Source organism: Suncus etruscus, chromosome 13 (genome assembly GCF_024139225.1).
Source record: "Suncus etruscus isolate mSunEtr1 chromosome 13, mSunEtr1.pri.cur, whole genome shotgun sequence".
Classification (NCBI taxonomy): domain Eukaryota; kingdom Metazoa; phylum Chordata; class Mammalia; order Eulipotyphla; family Soricidae; genus Suncus; species Suncus etruscus.
The window spans coordinates 31,869,217-31,883,517 of NC_064860.1; the positions used below are offsets into that span (position 1 = coordinate 31,869,217).

At 33.8% G+C, this 14,301-nt stretch overlaps 1 protein-coding gene across 2 annotated transcripts in view; it reads left to right on the forward strand.

The window, feature by feature from the left end:
• GSK3B (glycogen synthase kinase 3 beta) overlaps positions 1-14,301 on the forward strand; it is a 191,867-nt gene that overhangs the window by 144,100 nt on the left and 33,466 nt on the right. The window contains exons 9-10 of one of the 2 annotated variants that reach the window (XM_049785914.1): positions 5,904-5,942; positions 8,738-8,924. In XM_049785914.1, the coding sequence (XP_049641871.1) occupies positions 5,904-5,942; positions 8,738-8,924 (226 nt within the window). The remainder of the gene's footprint in view (positions 1-5,903; positions 5,943-8,737; positions 8,925-14,301) is intronic. The other variant, XM_049785915.1, reaches the window with a different exon arrangement.

Below are 14,301 nucleotides of genomic sequence, written 5' to 3' on the forward strand. Positions count from 1 at the left end.
GGGCTCTTGATAATTTTAACATCTAGTAAATGGCCCTCTATTACTACCTAATAGCCAGAGCAGTACAGTTTATTGATATTGTGCCTCTAGTTTAAGAAGGAAAGGAAATAGATGCTAAAGTTCTAAAATAAGGACTTTATTGCTAATGGGAATAGTGAAGATAAAGACCTCTGTTTGGGTTTATACTGCACAATATAAAAGTCAGATCAGGGGAATTGCTTAAGAGACTGGAATATAAGTCGAGTGTGTGCAAGGATCTGGCTTTAACCACATGGCCTCTAGGTTTAACTGAGGGTACCTCCACCTCAAAGCAATTCAGATGAGCTGAATTATAAAAAGTTCTGAAATAGGGGCCTGAGCGATAATATAGTGGTAGGGCGTTTGCCTTGCGCACGGTTGACTCAGCCTCAATTCGATCCCTGGCATCCCATATGGTCCCCCAAGCCAGGAGCATTTTCTGAGCACATAGCCAGGAGTAACCCCTGAGCATCACCAGGTGTGGCCCAAACACCCCTTCACCCCAAAATGTCCTGGAATACAAAAGCAAACGATTCAAAGATAGACTGAGAGTTTGCAAATTAGAGATTGGGTAGGTTTGGAGAAGAAAGTTTTAATTCCTCATTTCATTTATTCAGGTATATTTTAAATTACATCTAATTTATATGAATAAGTATCTAAGCACAACTGCTACTCTATGCTTTAGGGTTCACTTGGGTTAGGTTTAGTATGTTAACAGTTAGCTCTTCTGTCTTTTTTCTGAGTTCTTTTGAAATTATACTCTAAATATGTAGTAAAGGCTTATTTTGTTTTAGTTCTGAGTAAATGCAAAGATTCTTGTGGAATTGTTCTGCAGCCTTTCTTTACTCCACTGCCAATTTCAGTTGAGACTATCATTTATTATAAAATAGTAAGAAAAAAAAAACCAAACAAACGAAAACACAACCTCCTACCTCCTGATTTCCCTTTTTCATCTTACATTCTAATTGTTGTCAATTATCTTCAAATCACGTATGATTACTATTGCACCTATTTAGTTTAAATCTTCTTATCTTTAGGAAATTTGAAATACTGTGACAGGATTGATCATAGACCCAGTGAAATATTAATTAAATTCCCTCGCACTCAAAAGTATTCCAGTTTTTGTATGACAGATTATAGTCACTTTGTTCCTAATTACCTCTACTTTTTCTTTCCAGAAAAATGAATTTATTTTTCATCCTGTTCCTAATGTTTCCTAAGGCATCTAGCCCATAGAATTAATTCACTTTCCCTTCTCTCTAGCTCTTTCATCCTTAATAAAATGCATGTTGTTAGGCCATGAATTTAAAAGCTTTTCTTTAAAAATTTAATGTTAAGGGTAAATTAGGGTTTCTAATAAATTGAATTTATAATTTTTATATACACATTCATATATTTTGGGTATCTGCTTCTGTTAAACTATGTTTAAAGTCCTTTAAAGTAGGTATTCTTCCTTTATCCAAATAAATACTCTTATGAGGTCAGTTAACACAGATGCATATTCTTTCAGACTAAAGAAATTTGTGATATTGGTTACTGAAAGGAAGATCCTATGGATCCTGAGCTGTATAATTTGGACGTTCATTTTTGAGTGTTGCCCTGTTTGTAGCTCATTTTGAAGGGACCATGTAGTCATGCTGAATTATTTGGTATAATCAAACAGCTTTCCTGATTGTTCCCCAGAGAAATCATAATCATCTCCCTCTTGCTCTAATGTCTCCCCATTGAAGTGCTTCCTCTATACTTAAAAAGTCTTTAAATGTTTCTTTTAAATATTCTATGAAATATTATCTAATTATCTGGGCTCTCCGTGATTATTTCTACCTCATAACTTCAAATCATATGATGAAAACTATAGCTGCACCTACTTCCTTTTTCAAAATGTTATTAAAGAAATGGATATCAATTACCTTAAAATGTCTTGTTTTTCAGTTTTTGTCCTATATGATTATAACTTAATAACTAAAGTCTATAGAATGTATGGAACCATAGGTCATTGAGTAAGTATTTCACAAAGCATCCACAAAAATAAATCCTTACATCTTTGAATGCAGTCCATATGCTTCAAAGTAAATTGATACTAATATTTCTAGCAAATAAAGATAATAGAAGTTAAAATTCCCCCATTACATGAATCATCATTTTACGTGAAATAAGTTACATTTATTATCCTGTATACTTAAAGTTTTTTTTTAAAGCACTAAACTGGTTAACATTTTCTTCAAAATCTTACTTTTTTCCTTAATCCCTTATTAAGACCTTTTTTTCTTTTTTTCAGAATTTAGTAAACTTAACTTTTTTGAACTGAAGTTTAACGTATTACTAATTATGTCTTCAAAGGAGATAGCAAGCAGAAAATTAAAAATTGCTGTAAAACTTTAGGACCCCTTTGTTTCTGCCTTTTCTCATTTCTTCCTTATTTGCTCACATGTAGTCCAGAAAACAGACTATTTGAGGGATATCTGTTATATTCTGAAATTGTCACTTATCTGTTCTTTTGTTTAGGTGAATCAGTTTCTATATTACTACTCTTTGCTGAACATTATACTAGTCTGTTATCATTTGTCTCATGTATATACTGTGTTGTTTACAGGTTTGTTTTTTTTACTTAGCATTTTATTAATGCTGAAATCACTTATTTTCTAATCTATTTTTCTGTATGAGTTGACTTTTATCATTTTCCTTCTTACGTCTGTATCCCATTCTTTGCTTGAAACTGCACATTATAGTCATTTTATTAGGGATATTATTCCATATGAGAGGTGAAAAATATTAGAAAGAAAAATATATTTAAATTTCCAGATCACTTGTGGAAGATAGGATAGGACTGGGATGGATTGAAAAAAGGCAAATGTCTTTTTTTTTTTTTTATCATTGTTCTTTAAATCCATCTTGTGTGTAACCAGTACTGTGCTAATTACCAGAAAGAAATACAAAAGAAGTGAAATACATCTTTGCTCTTGAAAAAAGCTGTTGAAGTTAGTTTATCCTTTTAAAGGACCTTTTGCATAGCATAGTATATAACCATATATTTTATTTGTGCACTGTGTTACTTGAGATATATGCTATAAGTATTATGAAAATACTTCAGTGGGAACAGTAGATGGAAATATAAGCAGTTTCTTTAGGAGACTACAATGATTAGGGTGGGTGGGCTCTAACAGAATTTTGATTTGGTGGGTGTAGAGAGGAGGGTAAGACTAGTTGCAATTTAGGTTAATTTCTTTTAAGATGGGGAGATGTAGGATAGAAGGAAATATTCCTGTATGCTATCTTTGTGTTATTTTTTGGTGCTGTGGATCAGACCCAGGGCCTCACATGCAAAGCAAGTGCTCTCCCATTGAGTTGTATCTCAACTCCATATTCTTAAGATAATCTAACTAAAGTAACTTTTTAGGAATAGAATTTAAATCAGATAAATTAGCATTTGATAAATCACATTTCCTTGTTAGCCCATTTTATAAGTGAATGATAATTAAATGGTTAGTTAAGTGCTAATATGTAATAGAGCTCATGTAATAGAGCTTAGAAAGCCTCAATAAACATTTTAAATTAGTGCAGCTATACTAAGTGCTTGTTCTGTCAAAACTAAGGAAAAGATTGTTTTTATAAATTATGTTATAGATGAACACTTAGGTAGACTTGCCTTTTTTAATTAACACAATTAACTATTTAATAAACTGATCATATATTGTCTCACTTTAAGTCCTGTGTTTAGGTTTACAAATGACAAATGATCTTATATAATTCATAGATTACTAAGAGCCAGTATTGAGTTTCTCTTTAGAAATAGCCACAGTTTATCTGTTTTTAAAATTGTATATTTTGTGTATGATCAGATTGTAGTGTCTGTGTTATACATTCACCACAGTAAAAATTGAGAGAAGTGACTTTTCAGACAAAGCACAATACTTCTGTGTTCACTTAGATTATCATTGCCCATAGGTATTTTTATATTGCTACGGTTAGCTCAATGCAGTAGACTTGTTGAGCACTGATGCTGTGAGAATCAACTGTAGGCCTTATAAATGATATATATGACTGTTTAAAAATGATTATTTTAAAGGGCTTAAAATTTCAGTCCTAACAGTTAGGTCTGGGATGAAATTGGATATTGAAGGCATTAAACGTCTTCTAGAATATGTAAGGAAAAAAATATCTCTGTTGTTGCTAATCAAATGCAAATTTATTTTTAAGAATTTTTAGTTTAAGGGCTCATTTGCATTTGCTCAATACCACAGACTTGCTTTTTGGAAACAAAAACTTTTTTTTATGTTTGTTTCACTATGGACTAGTATTTGTGATGAGAGTGTTTCAATTTAAGAGAATGAGTTGTTGCACAGGTGAGGTAGTAAAAGTTCATGTCAGTGTTTTGGTTCTTTTCAGTTTTTTTTTCTTTTCTTTTCTTTTCTTTTTTCTTTTTTTATGTTTTGCTTTGTTCTGTTCTGTTTTCTTTGTTTACTTTTGTTTTTCTTTTTTGCAGGGGGGTATTTTGGGCTTTTTGTGGCCTTGCAGCAAAAATACTTGGCTGGCCTTATTTAGTCTGCTCACTAATTGTTAGTTGGCCCAGTCGAGTTTTACTTTGTGCTCTCAGTTCTTTTAGTCTGGTTTTCTATTTTTTGTCCACCTTGTTGTGTTTTTAGTTAATGAGAGATTCTTATTCTAATGGGCCGGATTTTAATCCGTGTACTAAATTTAGTCTGCAGACTAAAAGTAATCCGCGGATTATTTATTTATTTTTTCAAAATAATAATTCCCCCACTGGAAACTATCCTAAAAGAATGTAAAATTCTCTTAGAATAGCCAAGGGAATTCACAGCTACTGGTGAGTACTGCCAATTTTTGCTCTCAATACCTAGACATAATAGACCCTACAACCTCTCTGGCATATTTGGCTCCGTTGTGCCTAGGTGTTGGTATACCATATTGCTATGCATATCACCTATAACTGTGACTCTCCCTTAGTTGTATTGCTTATTGTGCATATTTGCTTAGCTTTTGGTGGGTGAATTGGGCATATTTGCAGATGGGACCGTGTTTAATTTGTAGTGCTCATTTAAAAGGATTTTTTAGTGAGTTTTTCCAAAAAGGGGGAAGAATGTTTTATATTTTTCTTAAGTATTGGATACAAGGGTTTAGGGGTAAAGCCCACAATAGGAAAAGTAAGTTTATACCTGCACTCCTAGAGTGATCTGTCAATTTCCTGAAGAGTCCTAAGATAATGAGAATGTCAGCAAATATTTTTTAGCAGGGAAGTCAATCCAAAATGGAGAATAATCCGCGGTGGCCTGATCCTTCTTAGCTCTCACAAATTGGGAATATGTGGCTTGAATCTATAGTGATGCAAATAAATATGATTATTAACTTTCTCCCATCACTGATTTAGCAAAAAATGTTTATACTGTATGCCTGGAATATATTAAGAGAAAATTAGCATATTGGGAACTGATATCTTTTAAAAGTGGGCTACTATTTATCCTCCAAGCCATATCAATGGATGATGAATCCAGGTCATAGAAGACCAAACACTTTACTTTGGGGAACTTTACTTATAGATTTCATTTTGCTTTTCACTTTTTTTGGTTTTGTATTTTTTTAATAAATGCACTGGCATTGGAACATATGACATAAAATTAAAATATTTCTTTACTGTGCCTCACCATTGCGCAATCAAAAATTTTTTGCATACACTGTGGTGAAATTTTTAAAACTTGGACTTGCTACTGTGGAGACTTATGTTTAAAGTTTATAACTGTATAAACATTTTCTGTGTCCCCCCACACAATGGATTTCTTATAACATTGGATATATTTTTCCTTGCTGGACTATTCTCTTTTGGATTGACTTCCCCTGTTTGGATTATTTCACTGCATTATCATCTTTAGGATTCGTCAGGAACAGGACATTTCACCTCAGGAGTGCGGGTATGTACCTAAAATTTTTTTCCCAAAATTTCAGTGCAGGTCTATAAAACTAGGGGGAACTTTTTTTGAAAGGCAAATCAGTTAATCATTCTTGTTATATAGTAGTAAAAAATTAGGTAGTTGTATTTTCTACTTTCATTAACTCTATGGTATAGGTTTTACATATGGTATGTTTAGGTTGTCAGTCTTCTCTATATGTTAATGAACAAAGGAATGAGACAGAAGCAGGAACTTTTTGTTAAAAAACAAATCTCAGTTTGTTGGTGGTTTACTTTTCTTTAGACCCAAAGATAATTCAGAGGAGCTATTTTTTAGTTTGGCCTTTTATTTTAAGAAGATATCTGCTACTATACCCTGCTGTATTATGGTCAGAAATGTGGATTTTGGAGAGGCATTGGGTTTTGACCTTATATTGTTTTTATGTACGCTTTATAAACAGAGTACTGAACTTCAGTTTTTTATCATAAATCTCTTAAAAGATTAAAAATTAAAGTATTGATTTAACATGGTTACTTGGGGTGAATTTTTTTCTTTATTGTTTTTAACTCTGATTCCATGCATTAGGGTTCCCCAATAAAATGGGCTGGTAGATGTCTTTGTACCAATATGGGCATCTTTTTGTAGCAAATAAGATACAAAATTTAAAAATCTGAATGACTTTTCTAATAATCAGAAATAGGCATGTAATACTGCTTTATTACATAGAAAATTTTTGAAAATAATTTAAGATGCACTCACTGTTCAGCTACTATATGAATAAATATTTCTACTTTCTGTTGTACTTTTAGTTTTTTACTTAATGTGTTTCCATTTGGCACAAGTATTCTGTCACAAATGCAAACTATTCCCAGTGATAAACTATTTCAGTAGGGCATAAATTTTTTTTTTTTTGTTTTTTGGGCCACACCCATTTGATGCTCAGGGGTTACTCCTGGCTAAGCACTTGGAAATTGCCCCTGGCTTGGGGGGACCATATGGGACACCGGGGAATTGAACCGTGGTCCTTCCTTGGTTAGCGCTGGCAAGGCAGACACCTTACCTCTAGTGCCACCATGCCGTAGGGCATAATATTTTAACAAAACGTTATTTCACTGGCTATTTTCTTTTTTCATTTTGAGTTTGATTGTAGTCCTGACTGAGCACAACAGAGGGAAAAATAGCCAGGAACAGTGGAAGATAGGAGCATTTCAAAGGTACTATAGTACCTTACCTTTAAAGTTTCTTTGACTGATTACAAGCCAAATCAAAAGAATAAAGATAAAGCAATTTTTCATCTGTCTTAGAGTTGTTGTTTTTTTAACATAGCCAAATTAACTACAGTCTTGAGTGTTCTAAATAACTTCCCAAAATCCTACTCTACTTTCTTTAATTTTCATGGACAATACCTTTATTGATCATAAAATGTGTGGGCTGGAGATATGTATCTCAGTGGTAGAACACTGCTTCCCTGAATTAGATCCCCAGCATCTCAGAAATAAAATTTATGTAATATAGTAGCAAAAAAAAAAAAAAGATGATTTTTGCTATAGAAAGTGTTCTTATAAATAGTGCCTTAAAATGTAAATGATCAGGGTCAGAGAGAGAATACAGCTAGTAAGGTGCTTGCCTTGTATGCAGCCAACCCAGATTTGATCCCCAGGATCCTGTACCATTCCCCAACCACCACCAAGAGTGATTCTTGAATGCAAAGCAAGGAGTAATCCCTGAGCATTTCTGGGTAGTTCCCACACCCCCGCCAAAATAAGCAGGAAAGAAGGAGGAAAAGTGTGCTTTGTAGTATAACATTAAATAAACACACGCGAACACATTTGCTTCATTGCCAGATAAAACTAGTCATTAAGAAACACTTAGCCTTCTAGGCTCTTTAGTTCCTTTTCATAGTCTACCTGTCCTTTCCTCACTTGTGGGTTTGTTGCCATCTCTTTATTACTCGTGCTTCTCTTTTTATGTCTATCTACTTCAATTTGTTTCTGTGTTTGTATCTAAAAACATGTTTCACTTTTAAGTTTAAAAGGCTTTTTTCCATTGATTAGAGGTTTTAAGACAGTTGAGTACAAACTTTCTTTTCTTTAGGCAAATTAACTTATTTGCATTTTGTTTTTAATAGTCATCAGCTGACTTTTTCTGTGATTTTCTTTTTCAGCTGACTTGTTATAGAAAAGTGCATTACTCTCTTATTTAAAACCCTAGTGCTCATTCAAAAAAGGGTCATCTGGCCATAATCATAGCTTGAGAAAACAAGTTTGGACATTTCGTCAAATTTTGAATCAAGAATCTTCAGATTAAGTTTCTATTGAAGAAATAATGCCAAATAACTAACATTCATAGATCTAGATAAACTGTTCTTCTTAAAAAGATACTAATTGCTATATTTCATACTGTACTGAGTGCCATTAGCAATAATTGTTTTACATAAATCACAAGAGAGGCGATGTTTTCTCTATTGCCTCCACAGTCAAAACCCTACCTTTTTTTTATTCTAGTGGTGATTGCTTCTAGAACCCAGCCTTTCTTTCTTATCATATTTTGTGTACATGTTTGATAGCACTGCTTTATGATTAGCATACGTGAGATTTTTTTTCTCATCTTCCCAAGTGTTTGAGTTTTTCCTATAGTCTTTAGCAGTTCATTCTAGTATAGTGAATTATATGCAGTTAACTCTTTTCATTCTAGAAGGTTCCTTTCAAATGCAGCCATGAATTTTACATGGTGGAAATACACTCAGTATTCATAATAATTCATTAAGATTCTTACACTAAAAAATTAACTTTTCTCTCCCTTCTTTTGTTCTGCAGGTCTTCCGACCCCGAACTCCACCAGAGGCAATTGCACTGTGTAGTCGTCTGCTGGAATATACACCAACTGCCCGACTGACACCATTAGAAGCTTGTGCACATTCATTTTTTGATGAATTACGGGATCCAAATGTCAAACTACCAAATGGGCGAGACACACCTGCACTGTTTAATTTCACCACTCAAGGTAATTCCTCATATGTAGCTGCTTTTGCTATTTTGAGTAAAGCTACACAATGAAAATCTGTTTAAGTCAAAAGTGGATATATTAAGTGCTCACACTAGTAGGATACATCATTTTTAAGCTCCCATTAAGTCACTATTCATAGTTTTGAACACAACAGTAGCAAATAAAATTTTTCAATTAGCATAGCTCTCTCAGGGTATCTGACTCCCGAAGTTTTAGAGCTTGAGCCTCCACTGCCAGGTCTTGGAAAGGAGGGGGGCTCAGTTTCCCCTTCCCACCAACCTTTCTTTTTCAATAAAGTTATCTATAAATTTAAAAGTAGCTTCTCTTGGGGCCGGGAAGGTGGCGCTAGAGATAAGGTGTCTGCCTTGTAAGCGCTACCAAGGAACAGACCGCGGTTCGATCCCCCGGCGTCCCATATGGTCCCCCCAAGCCAGGGGCGATTTCTGAGCACATAGCCAGGAGTAACCCCTGAGCGTCAAACGGGTGTGGCCCAAAAACCAAAAAAAAAAAAAAAAAAAAAAAAAGTAGCTTCTCTTATTTGATAACTGAGCATTTAAGTCATAGAGGTCACAGTAAAACTTAATCACCAACAAAACAAAGAAGCAATTTAACCTTCAGGTGATGGAATTAAAATATTAAATTTTTAGGGGCTGGTGAGGTGGCACTAGGGGTAAGGTGTCTGCCTTGCAAGCACTAGCCAAGGAAGGACCACAGTTCGATCCCCCGGTGTCCCATATGGTCCCCCCAAGCCAGGGGCAATTTCTGAGCACTTAGCCAGGAGTAACCCCTGAGCATCAAATGGGTGTGGCCCAAAACCCAAAAATAAATAAATAAAATATTAAAATTTTAAATATTTAACTTAAAATATTAACACCACTTGCATTTATTATAATTATAATACAGATCATTTCTCAATTATCGTTATTATAATTTAGATCAAGTTTTTTTTAAAAGCTAGAAGTAAATTGATTATATTTAGACATGAAAAAACTGAAATCCTATAACTTTGCATTAGAAGGGACTTAACTAGAGAAATTTATATTCCCTCTGGGACAGGGCACTATTGCTGCTACTGAGAAAGCATTGAAAGGAAAAAAATTCGTGAAGCGGTAGTTTCTGAAATACATAGGGATAATATTTATTTCTTTGTTCACTTTTCCTTTGATTAAGATCCCAAATAATTCAGTTGAGGGCCGGGTAGGTGGCGCTGGAGGTAAGGTGTCTGCCTTGCAAGCGCTAGCCAAGGAAGGACCGCGGTTCGATCCCCCGGCGTCCCATATGGTCCCCCCAAGCCAGGGGCGATTTCTGAGCACATAGCCAGGAGTAACCCCTGAGCATCAAACGGGTGTGGCCCAAAAACCAAAAAAAAAAAAAAAAATAATTCAGTTGATCACTACTTCTTATCGATTTTCTTGTTAGATTGAACATTAATAATATATATCCTATAAAAATAAAAAAATACATTCATTTACTGGTTTAAACTTAAGATGAAAGGAAGTGGGTTTTTGTAACCAGGAAATAAACATATTTTTCTTTTTTCTGGCAAATTTTTCCCGTTTTTAACTGTCCTAAAGTTAAATGTGGAAAATGAATTGTATTATTGAAGCAAAAATATTTGGAAAATCTAACTTGGTAAAAAATAGACTTAGATGTTTGTCTGACTCTAATCTCAAAGCATTCAATATTTAACTACTAGAAGTGCTGATGCAGGCTTTAAGCTACATGTGTGAAAGAGAAATTGATCATATATTCTGGAACTATCTTTTATTAGCCTTCTAGGCTGACGAAAAACCGTTTGAAATAGAGTTAGTATCCTGACTATGACATTTTGAGTATTGTAAACTGAATTAGTTCGGTAGGGAAACTCATACCTACATGATGCTATTCTGGGTTTAGCCTCCTTCCCAAATATTTAATAAATAGAATAGGGTATCCAAAAGAAGCAAAATTAAAGGCTAAAAAGTAAAGAATAAGGGACCCTAATAATTGTCTAAAACATACCAAAGACTGTCTTCTAAAGCATGAGTGGGGAAATTTTTTTGTTTAGGTATTTATAACATCATTTGTTTTTCATACAGCAAAGGCAGATGGGCCAGCCAACAAGAATTATACATGTTTGTTCCATCTTACACCAAGGCATTGATTTTGAGGCATTTATGTGGCCCATACATTCTAAAGAAAGAAGATACAGATTCTTTCCAGATTTCAAAATTGAAATAACAAATTACATAGACGTCAGTGATATATAGGACTACCATAAAGACCTCAGCCTTTGGCACAGAAATATTATAATTACCGATGAATCAATGAAATTTTCAGTGGTTTAATAATAAAATGTAGAACAAATGTTTTCGATATATTGATTTCCGCCAGAGCAATAGTACAGTGAGGAGGGTGTTAGCTTTTTTTGAAGCTGACCCAATTCTTTCCCTCTGGTATTCCTGCGTACCACCAGAAGTAATTCTTGGGAGCAGAGCCATGAGTAAGCCCTGAGCACAGCCAGGTCCCATAAACAAAAACAAAACAAAATAAAACAAAACAGAACATGGATCTCTATAACTGGAGATATGTAAGAAAAAACTAGATGATGTTACATACTATAGATATATTATGGCTAGAGAGATAGTACAGCAAAGGACATTTGCTTTGCATAAAGCTGACCCAGGTTAGCTTTTTGGAACTCTGTATGGTCCCCAAAACAGCCTGGAGTGGTTCCTTAGCACAGAGTTAGGAGTATGCTCTGAGAGCTACCAGGTGTGGCCCTCAAAACAAAACAAACAAAAAAGATAGTGTTTCTCTAGTTTAGATTCACTTGTCATCATGACCATATTATTATAGATTTTTGTTTTTAAGTACATTAGCACAATCTTTTTAAAAGTTTCATATAATGGTCCCACTCAGCATTTGGCTTGAAATCTGTGATGATTATGCAGTGTAATATGGCAAACTGGGAGCTATTACCCTTTTATAGCAGAGTAATGGTCACTTTAAGTTTTAAACTTTATGAGAAGATAAACTTTTTAATTCTCATTGCTTTTGTCTTAATCAAGAATAATACATATAATTTGAGGAAAACATTAAAATGTGAGAAAATTCAAATCATAAGGCACAAGCTATAGAGATAGCTCAGTGGGCTGAGTACATCATACTTTGTAAGCGGTTATTAGACTTCTACCACATGGTCCACTGCAGCAAACCCTGTACATAGAACCAGGAATTGCCCCACATCACTAGTTCTAAACCCAAATCAAGTAAAAAGGATCACAGTTCTAAAATAATTTTAATATTCAGAGTAATTATTTTATAACTATTGTAATTCTTTTCAGTCTTCTATTATATATATTGATAATCCTTTAATGTAAAATTCTCTATTTTCACTTTAAGAAAATTTCAGGAGGAATTTTTGATTACAGCAAATTACTTAAATTTTTAATATAAAGTTAGGATTTTATTGTCTTTTATTTTGTAAAATAATTATTACTATACTTTCACATTTGTGTCTATAATAAGTAAAGCTATTTTTAACCTATTTATCATGTTTTTGTTATATCACATTTTCTCTATATGAATCAGTGTTTGAATCTATGTATAAAAATACCATTAAAAATGTACACATTCATTTAAATAAAAATTATTTTACTGAGCCCATAGAGAGTGTAGAACCATATGGAACTTGCCTTTTACCTGCTTGACCTGGGTTTAATCCTTCACACTACATATGCTCCCATTGAGCACCACAAGTTATGGCCTAAAAATCAGGGGAAACAGTTATTCTTTTTACATGTGCTATAGGTTTATTTTATCATCTGTAAAATAAAAATACTAAGTTTCATTCAGTAAAAGCTGTCTTGACTAAAACAAAAACGAATAAAATAGAACATAAAGTCCCTCAAGTGAGTAATATAGTAAAAGCCCAAATGCAAGAGATAGATAGATAGATAGATAGATAGATAGATAGATAGATAGATAGATAGATAGATAGATAGATAGAAACTATGTCTTAGAGAATATTTTTTCAATATTTAGACATATTTGTACATACCTCTTTGTATGTATCTACCTTTATGTGTTCATCAAAAATGAACCTAAAGAATTTGATCAGTTTTAAAATCCAGATTTTATGTGCTGGAGAAAAATGATTCAATAAACTAGGCACATGCTTTGCGTGGGGACTACTTGGGTTTAATCCGTGACACTATTTCATGCTTTTTCCCCCAGCTCATATGTGACTTCTGAACAACAAGTGAGCCCTGTTATGGGTTTTGCCCCAAAACTACAAAGAATAAAACTAAGTTTTGTTTGTTTTAGAATTCCTATCACCTACCCTGCCTCCTGTGCTTTGGGATTGGTTTTGTTTTCAGAGTTGTTCCCAGCACTAGCTGATTGACCTATCTCAGTGGCCCTATGTATTTATTTATTTATTTATTTATTTACTTAATCTTTTTGTTTTGTTTTGCTTTTTTGTTTTTGTTTTTGGGACATACCCAGTGGTGCTCAGGGGTTACTCCTGGCTGTCTGCTCAGAAATAACTCCTGGCAGGCACGGGGGACCATATGGGACACCAGGATTCGAACCAACCACCTTTGGTCCTGGATTGGCTGCTTGAGAGGCAAATGCCGCTGTGCTATCTCTCCGGGCCCCCCTATTTATTTTTGCTTTTTAAATATTTTATTCAAGTAACTGGCTTAAAGCAACATATGGGAATTATAAATTACTAATGGCAAAACATTACTCATTAAATTATACTAATACAGGTAGATGATAATCTCAACCCTACCTGGTCCCCATCCTGTTCTATGCCCTTTGGTAGTACATGCTAAAATAACTTCACTTTGCTATTGTTCATACAAGTTGGACAGAAAATTTGGAAGAATGGTAGTTTATTAGATGGACTTGAAGGGGAAAATGCTTAAAGATTTTTTTAAGTTAAAAATAGCATTTGGGGCAGCCAGAGAACAGCATACGAACTAAAGCATACTTGTCTCTGAGTTGAGGAACAAGAATATATAGAGATTGAGGAAGGCAGATGATGAAATAGAAATGTTTCCATAGGGCAAGCTAATGGGGAAAAAGATACAGTGAAAGGATGAGAATGAAAAACAAAATGAAGTGGAGGGAAAAAAAAAGATTTTTAAAAGAATGTAGGAATGTGTTATGGAATAGAAAGGAATTAAAAATAGCAAAACAAATAACAAAAACTAGTACTCTAGAAACCCGTTTCATCAAATGTTTATAGTTCTCAATTTCAAAACAATAGTTACTTTTTTATAAAATGCATTTTAATTCACTCTTTATGACATTGGGGGGTTTCATGTTTTTCAACCAATTTTCTTATTATAAAATAGTGATTAAGATAAATATGGTCAGCCCCAGT